The following is a 14,702-nucleotide window of genomic DNA, read 5'->3' on the forward strand; positions in this document are numbered from 1 at the left end:
GTAGATCAATGATGACTGCAACAATGGAGATTTAAGGCCACTAAAAGGAAGTCAAACTTATGACCAAGTGGAAAAACAGGCAAGACTAAATGAAGCACAGGACCCCACTCATAGTGGGGAGGCAGAGGACAACTAGAGAGAAATCACTGTCATGTAGTGGTCATTGGATCAGTCTTTTTGTTTTATGGTTTTCCTTTTTCATTAGAGAGGGTTCAATGTGTGTGAAAAGCACCAATAAAATTTATTTTGAAAATAAGAAAAAGAACTTAGGAGGAGTAAGAGCTACCCAGAAAGGAACCTAATTAGTCAGTCATCAAAAAGTCAAACATCTCACAACTGAATCTCTAAGGTATTATGGTCCATGTTCTTAGAAGACAATACTGGGGAAGGCAGCAGGGAGGAAGGTGTGAAACAGCGGGAAGCCAGAGATACTACTCACTTAGAATCAGCTCCATGGAGAGAGGAAGGCTATGTTTTTGCATGGGCCATGTAGGGAACCATATGGCTAGTCACAAGCAACAAGAGGAGTGGCAAAGCCATGAAGTAAGGGGGAGAGGGGGGAGGAGAGCAGGGAACAAGTATTTATTAAGCTCCTACTATATGCCAGAGACTGTGCTAAGTGCTTTACAAAGATCATCTCATTTGATATTCCTAACAACTCCCTGAGACAGAAGCTATTATCTTCATTTTGCAATAGAGGAAACTGGGGCAGACAGAGGTAAAGTGACTTGCCCAAGGTCACACAACTAACCGGTATCTGATGCTGGGTTTGAACTGAGGTTTTCCTGACTCTCAGATCAGCACCGTATCCACCATACTACCTAGCTGCTTCATTTATACTGAGAGTAACATAGACAAGGCAGCTCTGGGCTAAGAGGTCAAGCAACTTTGAATGCTTTTCCTTTTCAGTAGGGAGCACTGAAAAGTGCATTAACTGGCTGTCTAGCAAATCTAAATGCTTTCCCTTGGCAAGTGGGACTCAACCCAAGGGTGGGAATGCAAGTCCAAAGTACATCAGGCCCTAGTTAGGCAAGGTTCCCTGGAGAAGGAAGCAAAATTTTGATTGTTTTAGGTCTCAGATACAAGGCCTTTACATTTTTTGCTCAGGTGAAAAAAAGGCTCTCCTATATTTGATGATTTACTAGCCTGAATGCTTGTGTAGAAGCTAAGAGGCCTTTTTCTTTTGTCAGGGAGATTTAGAACATGAATCAAATCCCAAAATTCCCATGGGAAACACTGAGTGAAGGCAAAAGCCAGAGTGATTTTGTGAAAAGCCTAACAATGCACTTAGTCTATGTAAACCCAGAACTTCAGCTTTGAGGCATGGGTTACAATAAAATGTTAGAGTTAGAAGAGATCATCTAGGGACCCGGAGAACTGATAAAGAAATACAACTTCCTCCTCTCAACAGACAGATGCAAACAGGGATGTGTTAGAGCCAGCTCCAACAGGCTCTTTAGTGTTAAATCCTCAATGTGAGCATTTATACCTTGGAAATCAGCAAGTTACAAACCAAGTAAATTTGATTTACTGTTTGTTAACTGGCTATACTTAAGAAAGTGATGGAGAGGGGGCAGCTAGGTGGCTCAGTAGATAAAGCACTGGCCCTGGATTCAGAAGGACCTGAGTTCAAATCTGACCTCAGATACTTTACACTAGCTGTGTGACCCTGGACAAGTCACTTAACTCTCAAAGAAAGAAAGTGATGGAGAAAATGTTAATAATACGGATTAAACTTAAAAGTATGATTTTGTGTACCACCCCATCCCACCTACACACACACACACACACACACACACACACACCCTTTAGATATTTACCAGCATAACTGTGGCTGCAGATTATGGATCTATCATGTAGATATATCTATCATATGGGAAATGATTGAAATAAATGGAGAAGGCAACAATAAAACTTTTTAAAGTCTTCGAAAACAACACTTTCATTTTGTAGGTGAACAAGCTGAGAAATTAATGCTAGATAAACACAGGCATTCTCAGCCCTTCACCATCACCATTAGGGTTATTTTCTTAGCTACTTACAATCGGTAAGCGTGGACCGCTGTGGCAGCCAGGACTGTGGAGGCTCCGACAGGGGCTGGAGTGGAAGGAATTTTATGTGCTGGCTGATTTGCTGGAGAAGAAATTGGGATTTCATTCATTTCATACTTAGAAATATTCTGCCCTTAAATAACCCTCAAACTTATGCCTCACCCTCACGTTTGTATCCTGTTTTAGATTTCTCCAAGGATTTGTTCTATACATAATCTTATTTAATCTTTACAACCAAGTGGCTAGGGTAGGACAGGCATTAGCCCCATTTTTTTTTTTTATTTTGTTGAGGCAATTGGGGTTAAGTGACTTGCCCAGGGTCACACAGCTAGTAAGTATTAAGTATCTGAGGCTGGATTTGAACTCAGGTTCTCCTGAATCCAAGGCCAGTGCTCTATCCACTGTACCACCTAGCTGCCCCTCATTAGCCCCATTTTGCAGACAAGCAATCTGCAAACAAGTCATTAGAAATTACCTACCCAAAGTTACATGTTCTTCTAAACTCTTTTGGTAGCCACTGTAGGTCAACACAAATCACTGAATTTTCTTTAATACCCCTCAGGCATATAATAAAAGACAACATGTTGATTCTCATTTGGTTTTGTTTCTCTGTGTGTCCCATTCCTGAGGTCGGTTGTCTGCCTCTACTGTTATACATGGGGGGGGGGGGTGTTGAGCTAATAACACCAACATCATTTTTTCATTTTTTTTCCTCTTACAAGTTATATACATTTGGGTTAACATATTTGTTTTTTTGAGTTAAATGACTTGCCCAGGGTCACAAAGCTAGTAAAGATACTCCTATTTTTCTTTAGGAGTTAAGCCTATCCTCATACTGTGAACAGCTTTAAAAATAATTTGATCAACTCTGAATTCAACAAAGTGACAAGAGCAGTTAGTTAATGGCCAGTCTGACAGAACTGGAGAGAAGGGAGGGGCCACTGTTTGAACCATTTCTAGGCAGGAATCTAGGGGGCACAGGGTGTGGTGGGTGGGTGTGTGGGTGTGGGATGGCCAGAGGGCGATGAGGGAATTGCTAAGAGCTGAGAACCAGATTAGAAAATAGGATACCAAAAACAAACCTCCCTTACTTGGACATTTTGTCTACGACTGCTAGCAGCCCTAGTGTACACAGAAAATTCTCTCTGATTAAGGGGGCTTGAAGATTCTTGAGTTAAGAGATCATGATTGGTTTGAAAGGCTGTTAGCAAAATTCATTCCTATCAAGTCTGTGTCTTCAGCAAAATGGGATTTCCACTCAGCCTCTTTCCTTCCACTACAGGAAGAGACAAAAGGGAAAAAAAAGAGGAAATAAAGATATGTACATGTGCCTTTTAAGGGGCAACACTTGTCCAAATCCTATTGTCATGGGACTTTATTTCTCTTGCTCCACCCCAACTCCCCTCTCCCTTCCAAGCTCCTCAGCCTTATTATCAGTATAGTAAAATTTACCAGATTTCTTCATTCACTGGGAACCAGTAACAGGTATTCTCCAAGAAAGAACGCCTATTGCCCTGGCATTTTAATTTGGTTACACAATATATACTGTATAGCTAATTTTCCAGTTAAAATGTCATTACAGTTTAACTTAAAGTTATAATTTACTGATTTTCTTCTTTGCTTCTCTTCACTTACCTAACTCAAATGAGCCTGAAGTATATTCAAATGAAGGAAGAAAGAGAAGGTAAAATGGCAAAGGGTTCCCCAAATCCCTGCTAGGCCTGAGTCTGGACAACAGTGCTCTAGGCCAGGGTCTGACAATCTGTGTTATCTGAGTCAAAGGTGACACACAACAGAATTTAGGACAGAGGTCCTCAATCAGTGGATCAGAATTTATGGACAGACTTTTACACCTGAAGTTGTATGATTGTGATAGATTTGACATCCCTAACCTGGCAGGATCCTCAAGGTGGTTGATGAACCCCTCCACAGTTTATTGGTATTCTCCTAAGGAGGGAAGGGGCAAAAGGGCCCTGATGCCCCTTTTTCTAAGGGACTTTAGAGTCAGCTCTTCGCTTCACTCTCTCAAAAACTTCAAGACAAATGTATACTGCCCCACTTACCTCCATCTTCCTGCCCTAGTGTTCCAAGGCTTAAAGAAAATAAAGAGCAACTTTGTTTACGAAGAAAGTGGAGAATCCTAACTTAAAGTAATGTGATAAGAGGCAGTGTGCTACGGTGAACAGAGAATGACCTCAGAGGCAGGAAGACCTGGGTCCCACCTTTGATATATGATGGCTGTGTCACCCTGGGAAAGTCACTTAATTTCCCAATGCCCCAGACAGTTCTCTAAGACTGTAAATTGGAGAACAGCTGCTAGAAGTTCTTCAAAGGGAGCCCCATCTACTGATTAAATCACAGTAGAACAACAACAAAAAAGTAGCCTGGCAGTTTGGATTATGAAGAGAGACATGTGCCTGTGATCACATATCCACCCCCTGCCCCTGGGAAGAGAAAGCAGGGAGAGGCCACTTCACAGCTGCTAACCTGTGCTTGGGGCTCACAGCTACTGAGGGAGTCGGCTGTACACTCACCAGCTGCTGTTATGGTCTGGCCTTTCTTAGGCTGCTTTGGAGCTGTGTATTGGAAGAATTCATTTCCATGGCCCACAACCACCTGGTCCAGTCCGAAGAGAGAGGCCAATTTAGCACTGCCAAAGGAGAAGAGAGCATTCATGATACTTGACATAAACCTCAACATGTCACATGCCTAAGACATTACAGAAACCTCTTTAAATGCCATTTGGCATATATCATTCTAAGAAAGACCCACAAGAGCACCCTGTCTCCAGATGAGCCTGCTGATAGCGGGCCTTAAAGGCTTTCATCACATGGCCCTGAGCTTCCTTCATGACTATAGGCAAGTCACTTCCCCTGCACAGGCCTGAGGGCTGGGCTCAGTGATCTCCATTTACCTTTCCTGGATTTTCTAGAGTCTCAAATTCAGGATAAGAAAAAACACTTTAAAAAATGCTTTTGGGGCAGCTAGGTGGCTCAGTGGATAGAGCACTGGCCCTGGAGTCAGGAGGACCTGAGTTCAAATCCAGCCTCAGACACTTAACACTTACTAGCTGTGTGACCCTGGGCAAGTCACTTAACCCCAATTGCCTCACTAAAAAAAAAAAAAGTAACATAAAAAAAAATATGCTTTTCAAGGACCCACATGTACAAGAATATTTATAGCAGCTCTCATTATGGTGGCAAAGAATTGGAAATTGAGGGGATGCCCATCAAATGGGGAATGGCTGAACAAGTTGTGGTATATAATGGAATATCATTGTGCTGTAAGAGATGATGAACAGGCAGATTTCAGAAAAACCTGGAAAAATTAAGTGAACTGATGCTGAGTGAAGTAAGCAGAACCAGGAGAACATTGTACATAGTAACAGCAACACTGTGAGATGATCAACCGTGATAGACCTATCTCTTCTCAGCAATACAATGATCCAAAACAATTTCAAAGGACTCATGATGGAAAATGCTCTCCCCATCCAGAAAAACATCTTTGGTTTTGCTGGAATCTGAGTGCAAATTGAACCATACTGCTTCTACTTTTTTTTTTGTTTTTCCTTTTTTTCAGTTTTTCCCTTTTGTTCTGATTCTTCTTTCACAACATGACTAATGCAGAAATGTTTAATATGATTGTATATATATAACTTATATCAGATTGCTTTCTGTCTGGGGGAGGTGGGAGGGAAGGGAGCCTGTAATATGCAGTACTTGCTTACATTTAAAGCACTTTACACACATACTCTCATTTTATATTCACAACAACCCTGGGAGGTAAGCAATGTCATTTCCATCTTATAGATGTTCAAAGTGAGGTTGGAGAAAATTTATTTGCTCTGAGTAGCACAGTGGCAAAACCAGAGCTCCACCCAGAGCCTGGCTCCAGGTCGACGGTCTACTCTGCGCATCTGATTAGCCCAAAACTTCTGACAAAAACTTCAAACATGCACACATCAGACACTCAGGACACACTCACTCCAGTAAGCCAAGTAGCTTGATGTGCCCAACACTCATTTTCCCCTGATCATTGTCCTTGGTTTCCCTCCCTTATGCTCTGCCTTTTGTGGAAAAATCCCTGCCGCCCCCTCCAAAAAAAAAAGAACATAAGCTACTTGAGAGCAAAGACTGTTTTAATTTTCTCTTTGTAGCTACATTCTAGATATGTAGCCAGAACTTAATAAGTGCTTGTTGATTGATTGCTAAGTTTGTTCCCTGAAATCATCACCCATCTTGGGGCATGGTCGAAGCTCCAAGACAGAAGAACCAAAAGTTACTGTAGTTCATTTATAGGCTCTGAAGTTCAAGTACGGTCAGTTTATCTTCAAAGATATAAGCTACAATAAGTGGTTCTGAGATTCCTTCCAATTCTCAAAGTCTGGAACTTTCATAGGCTCTTTTGAATTTGATAAGCAAGGTGCAGAGAAACTTCAGAAACTCTTCAATACTTCAAATCTACTTAAGAAAGGAAAAATCAATTCAGTGCATAATTACAACGAAAGAGGAACAGAAAAACTGCTAGTGTTCTGTGTCATTTCCTTGTGAAGAACCAATAGAAGAATCATGGAATGAGACAATGTTAGAAATACTTCTTACATCCTTTTATTAAATCAACTATATCTAACTTGATTTTCTTGGTAGCATTCAGGAAAAAAAATTGCTTTTTGCTTCCTTTGCAAGACCTCTCAACTAACAAATTTCATAGCCCCGGAATTCAATCTTTCTTTTGTTTTGGTTTTTTGGTGGGGCAATAAGGGTTAAGTGACTTGCCCAGGGTCACACAGCTAGTGTCAAGTGTCTGAAGTCAAATTTGAACTCTGGTCCTCCTGAATCCAGGGCCGGTGCTTTATCCACTGTGCCACCTAGCTGCCCCTGCACCACCTAGTGGCCCTTCCCCGCCCCCAATTGCCCAATTCAATCTTAATTAGATCTGTTGGAATTAGGTCCTCAAGCTAAGAAAACCAGCATATCACTAAAACCAAAATGCATTTTAGGTAGACAATACCAGACTACCAACAATCCACTGTGGTAGTGAACTATGGAATGGAATTTCTTAGTCCAGACATCTCCACCTACACTGGATGCTAATGAGTTTAGATGTAAGAAAGAAAGCTATCAATGCCCTCAAAAGCAGGTTGGAGGCAGGGAAAGAGCACTAGATTTGGAGTCAGATGGTACAGGCTAGAATTTCTGCTCCACTATTTACTTCTATTTTGGGGGACCTTGGGCAAGTAAGGTTTAATTTATATTGGCCCCGCATTCCTCATTTTGAAATACAGATTCTGGGTACAATCTATTTTTCCATCCTTTCCATCCAGTCAGGATAGACTACTTTGGCTTGAGTTCTCCTGCTCTTTGTGGGGGTGGGGTGGGGGAGGTTGTGGTGGTTCTTAGGTATTCGAAATAAAGAATTACACTCTCACAAACAGTCTAATTAGAATTAAAGTGGTCTTTTATGTGGCAGCAGGAAACTGAGTGGGAAGTCAAAGACTTAACCCCTTGGGGAGGAGGGCTTAGAAACATTCTCCTCAGCATCTAAATTACTGCAATAAGCTATAAGTGAGAAAGATCCTGCTGTTTTGATTTGAATTTGTTGTCATTAAGCAACAGTTAAATTAGTGCTTACATTTGTCATATGTATAAAATGTTAGTGAACAATAGTAACTTATGAGCTAAAAAAAAAATTCTCCCCAATAGAGGATAGATGGGGTGTCCACTTAAAGATTGGAAAGTTCCCTTTTGGGGTAGGGTGGAGAAAGCTTGGATGCTTGTCATATTCCTGAGAGTTCAGGGAGATTTTTTGGAAAGATGGTCCTGACCTTTGGGGTTATCTCTGTCTTCTAGCTCCCACCACGCCACGTAGTAGCCAAGCCTAATTAACTCTCCAGCTATAGAATTTTATCTCCCCTTCTTTCTAAGGTATATCAGTCCTGATCTAGTAGGTCAAACTAAACTTGAATAGTCCTTTGATTCCTTGATATGTCTGTTCTGTTATCTGGTCATCTTTGGTTTTGCTTCTCATAGGAGAAACCTCTTCTGATTTATTCCAAGCCTGTGTCAATTTTCATGTCCTCCATGAATCATCTTCCCCATCAGAATCCTTACCATCAGTTCGACAAATATTTATTTAGCTCCTACTATATGCAAGTAGCTTGGTGGAGATGATAGATAGTAGTTCTTAAGAGTCAGGAACACCTGGGTTTGAGCCCTGCTTCCAACACACTGTCTGACCTTGGGCAAGTATCAGTAAAACGGAATTTTAAGACTAAATTTTGGGGGCAACTAGGTGGCGCAGTGGATAAAGCACCCGCCCTGGATTCAGGAATTCCTGAGTTCAAATCCGGCCTCAGACACTTGACACTTACTGGCTGTGTGACCCTGGGCAAGTCACTTAACCCCCATTGTCCCGCAAAAAAAAAAAAAAAAGACTAAATTTTAGAGAAGCTGCCAGCATGCATTGGTAGAGACAGTTTTTCCTGCTGGGCATTGGTTACTGTACCAGTAAAATCACAGATTTGACCAAAAAAAAAAAAACTTACAGAACAATCTGTTAAGCCAGAGTCTATAAAGACAAAATGAAACCACTATTACTTGATAAAGTTGTGGAGAAGTTAATAAGTTCGACAATTAAGAAATGTTTATTGATTGATATCTCACCAGGAAAAAAATAATCTTACAAGTCAAAGAAAGGGAACTACAAAGATGTATAAATAGAGACTCTGAGGCTGCTGCCATGGGCAGGAAGAACCTTATGAATTTTTATCTGGAAGAAGGCTTCCACCTTCATAGATATTTCCTATTCCACAAGGATATTCTGATAAGACTAATAATAATAATAGCTAGCATTTATATATCACTTGCCTTACAATGATGATCTTGTTTGATCCTTATGACAACACTGGGAGGTAGGGGCTGATATTATCCCCACTTTACAGCTGAGGAAACTGAGACAGAGTGCCCTGCTCAAAGTCACACAGTATAAGTCTTTGAAACTAGATTTGAATTCTAGGCCCAGCCCTCTATCCATTATATCAAAGCTTCTTAAACTGTGGGTCAAAGAAAAATTTGGCAGCAAATGTTAGATTTGATTAGTTATTTTATATACCTATATACCATGGGTTGTGTAAAAACTTCTTGGGCAAAAAAGTGTTCTCGAGGGGAAAAATTTTAAAAAGTTGTACCAAACTTGACCTGGGGAACTCCTGAGATCCCAAGGTTAACTTTCTCCCCTAAATCACCTGACACCCGGTCCCTAACACCCCCAACATCCCAAATAAGGAAAGGCTCCTTTTCCTCTAAGGCTGTGTAAAACCTTATTTAAGTGTTGTATTTTCCCTTTGTTCAGGGCACAGCTAGCCATGTGGCAACTGACCATTACCTGATGCTAATTAAACCTTTTCTTTGCCACTTTATTTATTGACTGCCAATCAAATGGAAGAGCTGCTCTCCCAGGAGGACCATAAGACCTCTAGTTTAAGGAATCACCAATAAGGTATATACCACATACACAAATAAGATAATTTTTTATTAAAACAAGATAATTTTAGGAGAGATGACTATCAGAGAGACTCAGGAAGACTTCAGAGATGTGAGAAAGTAATTATTAATAATGGATTTTGGGGGAGGACCCAGAGATCAGTTTTTCAGTCCTTTCTCCCCACCCCACTCCACTCCCCTCCAGAAACTCCAGTTCTCCTTGAGACTTCATCAGATCTCATCAAGGACAAACCCAAGGGAACAAAAGAAATATAGACAGATTCTTTTGTTTAGATCAGAGAAGGACTGATTAAACCACACTTAGATAATGGACTTTTGCCTTCAGCATCTTCAGTCTTTTGCATTCTTTTCCCTGAAGTCATCTCAAGAGTTCATTTTAATGTAGACTACCTTCAAATCATGTCAACTAAAGGAACTGAATGATGCTAACCACTTAGCTTTGACCAATATCTATCAGAAGATGATAAAAACCCTTGGAAGATGCCAAGCAGGTCTCTTTAGGACAGCATGGATCTTCTAGGGGTTTTTCTCCTGCTGGCATAGTGAAGCTCTCCCTCTCCTTTCTCTACCACTCCGCCTGGAACCATGGGAAGTTAAGGGAAACATGTGCTCAATCCTTTATTGTTTTGGAATTGATAAACAATAATATGCTTACCCAAAAGTGGTATAAATAACAATAGCAATTAAATTTAGGGGAAAAAACCCCTAAGCATTCCAGAAATTAAGGATTCCGAGAAACAAAGATGAAAGTAGGATAGATGTCAGACAGCAGAAGGAGGGGAAAGCTAGGGACATGTCAAGTAACTAGCTTAGTCTACTAAGTTAGTGAAATGAAAGAATTAATCTCAAACCCCTTTCAGGCAAGTAGCTTTTTTAGACAGTTGGATGTCACAAGAAGACCTGATTTCAAATCTAGCCCTACACACATACTATGTGACCCATGGCAAGTCTTAGTTTCCTCAACTCTAAAAAGGGGATTAAAATGGCATCTACCTCTTAGGGTTGTCATGAGGATAAAATACTATTTGTATAGCAATTAGCACAATAACCAGCAGTTAGTAAGAACTATATACGGGGCAACTAGTGTCATAGTGGATAGAGCGCCAAGCCTGGAATCAGGAAGACTCATCTTCCTGAGTTCAAAGGTGGCTTTAGATACTCCTTAGCTGTGTGACCCTGGGCAAGTCACTTAACTCTGTTTGCCTGGTTTCCTTATCTGTAAAATGAGCTGGAGAAGGAAATGGCAAACCACTCTAGTATCTCTGCCAAGAAAACCCCAAATGGGGTCAGGAAGAATCAGACACGACTGAGAAATGACCAAACAACAAAGCATTATAAAAATGCTAACTATTATCATTGCACCTATCACTAAAACCTTTTAGAGTAAATATTTCCTAGTGTATAGTTACTTATTTAGAAATTCATGAACTATGGTAAAAATGCTATACATTATCAACCTTACATAAAAATATGAATTTGATAAAAATGAAATATCACTTTTTCCTAAAGTCAGGAGGAAGCTATGGTCCTTTAATGAATGACGTCATCAAGAGTCGAAAATCTCTTTAGGAGTTGTGTAGAGGGGCAGCTAGGTGGCACAGTGGATAAAGCACTGGCCCTGGATTCAGGAGAACCTGAGTTCAAATCCAGCCTCAGACACTTAACACTAGCTGTGTGACCCTGGGCAAGTCACTTAACCCTCAATGCCTGGCCAAAAAAAGAGTAGGTGAGCTCAATTGCCATTTAATTGTATACAAGATGCTAATTCTCACCCAAAAAACAAAAACCCAAACCACAAATAAACAGGAGTTGTGTAGAGGGTGAATCAGGAAAGGAAGAGGCCGAATGGGAAGGTTTTGCAATAATTTAGGTGAGTAGTGGTAAGGGCTTGAACTACAGTGGAAGCTATGTGGTTATAGAGAAGAGATACCTGAGAGTGATTTGGAGGTAGGAACAAGATTTGGCAACTGACTGCTATGTTTCATGAAGGATAGGAAGAAATGAAATTCAACAAGAGGGATGAGCCTGGGTGACAGTAAGAAAGGTAGTATTCTCCCCCTCATTAACAGGGAAATCTGAAAGAGAGATAGGTTGGGGGAGGGGTGAAGTTAATGTCATCTTCAGTCATACCCATCCATGTCTATTTTTTCCTATCTCAACTGAAAATGGCAGACTGGGCTCTAACTCACTATATCACTCTCCCAAGTATACAGTTTGTCTTCCAAAAGGCATCTACTGCTGCCAGGATATCATGGACAGGGAAAGACTGTCCACTGGGGAAGAAGGGAGCTATAATTTTCCCAAAAGCAGCTATGTTACTGTGGGTGCTGGGTAATAGTCAGGGTTTAATTGCCCTCAGGGCCTGAAACCTGTCTCAGCAGGGAGTAGACTGGTCATTTTATACAAGATGGGGTAGAATGGAAAATGTTAGTAAGTGAAGGTAAGTGTGGGTGTGTTAGAGACAAGACCCATTATTGGTGGGGCAGCTAGGTGGTGGGGTGGATAGAGCACTGGCCCTGGAGTCGGGAGGCCCTAAGTTCAAATCCGACCTTGGAAACTTAACACTTACTAGCTGTGTGACCCTGGGCAAGTCACTTAACCCCAACTGCCTCACAAAAAAAAAAAAAAGGACCTATCATTGGCTATTGTGGGGAATATGGAACATGAACCCTTTCCCACCTCACCAGTTGATCATCCACCCCTTAAGGTCAAGCTCTAGCAACTCCCACATGGAGCCTTAGACCCCACTTTGTAGATGACGGTGCTAGGTTACACTTGAGGTTATATAAGGTCCTTTATAGCTGTAGTACTCAATTTCATTATTATTATTTTTGTTTGTTTTGTTTTTTTGGTAAGGCAATTGGGGTTAAGTGACTTGCCCAGGGTCACACAGCTAGTTAAGTGTTAAGTGTCTGAGGCTGGATTTGAACTCAGGTCCTCCTGACTCCAGGGTTGGTGCTCTATCCACTGCACCACCTAGCTGCTGCCCCTACTCAATTTAATAATGAAAAAAACTTATGAAGATGAGAAAAGAATAAAAGCAGAGTGCTTAAGAAAACCATATAAGAGCCCAAAAGTTTGGGGAGGGTTAGGAAAAGGACTTAGCACAGCTGACAAGTAAGCCATCTTGGGAGGTGGGTGGGAAAACTATCAGGGTTGGGGCCAGCTAGAACTCTGGTCAAGCTCTAAACAAATGAACAGATCTTGACTGAATGTTCACAAGGTACAAAGCACAGTGCTAACAATGAAGGAGATTAAAAAAAATTAATTGCATTATCTCTGCCCTCCTAAAGTTTACAAGTCACTACATGAGTACACGATAGGGACTACTGTGGTAAACAGGAAAGAATAGTTTGACCCCAAGAATGTCAGGCCTCACGGGGATAAGCAGATCCCCTGAAATCTCATCATCACACCAATTGACTCAGTTTTTGGATACTCAACACTTCAATTTCCTAATCCCCTCTGGAGAGCTGCAATACTTCTCCTAAAGCTTTCCTGTATACAAGGCTCATATCATCTCCATCATCATATCAACTCCATTTTCCATTACCAGCTTTCCTTGGTTTGTACTCCAGGGAGCTAGCTGGGTGTCTCTCCCTCCTTCCTTCCCAACCTCTCTTCCAACTTCATTTTGGAAGCTCCTTAACAGCAGGAGTCGTCTTTTTCTTGTCTCTATCCCCAGTGCTTGGTACAACCATAGGCCCTTAATAAATGTTTACTGAATTGAACTGGTATTAAAATAATTCAGTTAGGTGGTAATGAGAACCTGTACTGGTGGCTGCAGGATTCCAAAGGAATAACTAACTGGTAACTGACTGACACAACAAATAAGGTTCTTAAGATCATAGATACAGAGCTGGAAGTAACATACTTTAAAAGTCAACTAGTCTATCCCCTTCATTTTACAGGAAATTGGCCAAGGTCACACAGGTAGCAGGTAATAATAATAATAATAATAATATAGCTAAGCGTTTTGCAATTATTAGGCCATTTGATCCTCACAACCCTGCAAAGTAGGTGTTAAGTGACTTGCCCAGGGTCACAGCTAGTGCGGTCTTGCCGACTTTCTTCAGGGTGTTCTATGCATTGCAAGTGATCGAAAATCCAGATGCTTTTCCACTATATCTGAGAAAAGAGGGAAGTTTTCCACATGGAAGCCCCCAAGGAAGGTAAGGGCATGTCACAGGGTACACCGAGTGACTCCCCCACCGAAAAGTGTGTGTGTGTGTGTGTGTGTGTGTGTGTCGCACATCCCCTCATTTCACTGATACGGGATGAGGAACCACAAGTGAGAAAGAGGAATAAGTCTCGTGACGTTGAAAAAAGCACTTGATCAAGAGTCAGGAGGCCCGAGTAGTGTCAGCTCTGGCCCAACTCACTCTCCCCAAGGCTCCCAAACTGGGACTCAGTTTCTTCTTCTGTAACATGAGGGGCTGAGCTGGGGCTGGGAGGGGTCTCTGGCATTCTGATTTAATGAGAAAGGGAGGCAGTGGAGGGGGCGGCATTGGCAGGGAGGGGCAAAACTTTGGGGGAAGTTGGGAGGACCAGTCTGAGCTGCCCAACTGGACTTGGCCACGAGGCCGGGCGGAGGAAGAACCAATGAGAGAGCCGGGATCAAGAATCAGGCCGGGGGGGGGGGGGTTCCCGGAGGTGGGCAGGATGCCGGGGACAGGGTGGGAGAGGGGCGAAGGGGGTGTGCCTCTGGGGGGACCGGGAAGGGAGCCGGAAGTCAGGCAGGGAAGGCCTCACAAAAAAGGCCCCTGTTCTCGGCGCTCCGAAGCCGCCTCCTCGGGCCCACCACTCACCCGCCACTAGGGGAGAGGAAGTCGGCATCATCCTCATCGCCAACCCCGAACATTGCGCTTCGGCCGTAGCTCCCGGGGAGGAAAAGGGACAGGGTATCTACCCGCCGACGGTGTCGTAAAAATGCCGCAGCGCCCCCGCTCTACTTTCCGGCGGCTGGGACAGCAGAAGGAACGCGGCTAATTCTAAAGGGGAGACTGGGCAAAAGGAAAGGGAGGAGGGAAGAGGAGAGAGGGGCTAGAGGCTGGCAGGGTAGCCACGTGAGCTCGCGTGTCACGTGACGCGAATCGTGCCGGCCCAATCGCGGCTAATGGGGCGTGGAAGGTGGGAAGGAGGTGGAAGG

At 42.4% G+C, this 14,702-nt stretch overlaps 1 protein-coding gene across 3 annotated transcripts in view; it reads right to left on the reverse strand.

Moving 5' to 3' along the window:
* Positions 1-14,685, reverse strand: part of FKBP15 (FKBP prolyl isomerase family member 15) — a 99,199-nt gene extending 84,514 nt beyond the window's left edge. For 2 of the 3 annotated variants that reach the window (XM_043988611.1, XM_043988610.1), the window contains exons 1-3: positions 14,362-14,684; positions 4,586-4,701; positions 2,043-2,133 (exon numbers count right to left, since the gene is read on the reverse strand). In XM_043988611.1, the coding sequence (XP_043844546.1) occupies positions 2,043-2,133; positions 4,586-4,701; positions 14,362-14,414 (260 nt within the window). In that variant the 5' untranslated portion in view covers positions 14,415-14,684. Of the gene's footprint in view, positions 1-2,042; positions 2,134-4,585; positions 4,702-14,361 lie in introns of all 3 variants that reach the window. The other variant, XM_043988609.1, reaches the window with a different exon arrangement.
* Between the last annotated feature and the right edge of the window lie 17 nt (positions 14,686-14,702).

This window comes from Dromiciops gliroides, chromosome 2 (assembly GCF_019393635.1).
Source record: "Dromiciops gliroides isolate mDroGli1 chromosome 2, mDroGli1.pri, whole genome shotgun sequence".
Taxonomy (NCBI): Eukaryota; Metazoa; Chordata; class Mammalia; order Microbiotheria; family Microbiotheriidae; genus Dromiciops; species Dromiciops gliroides.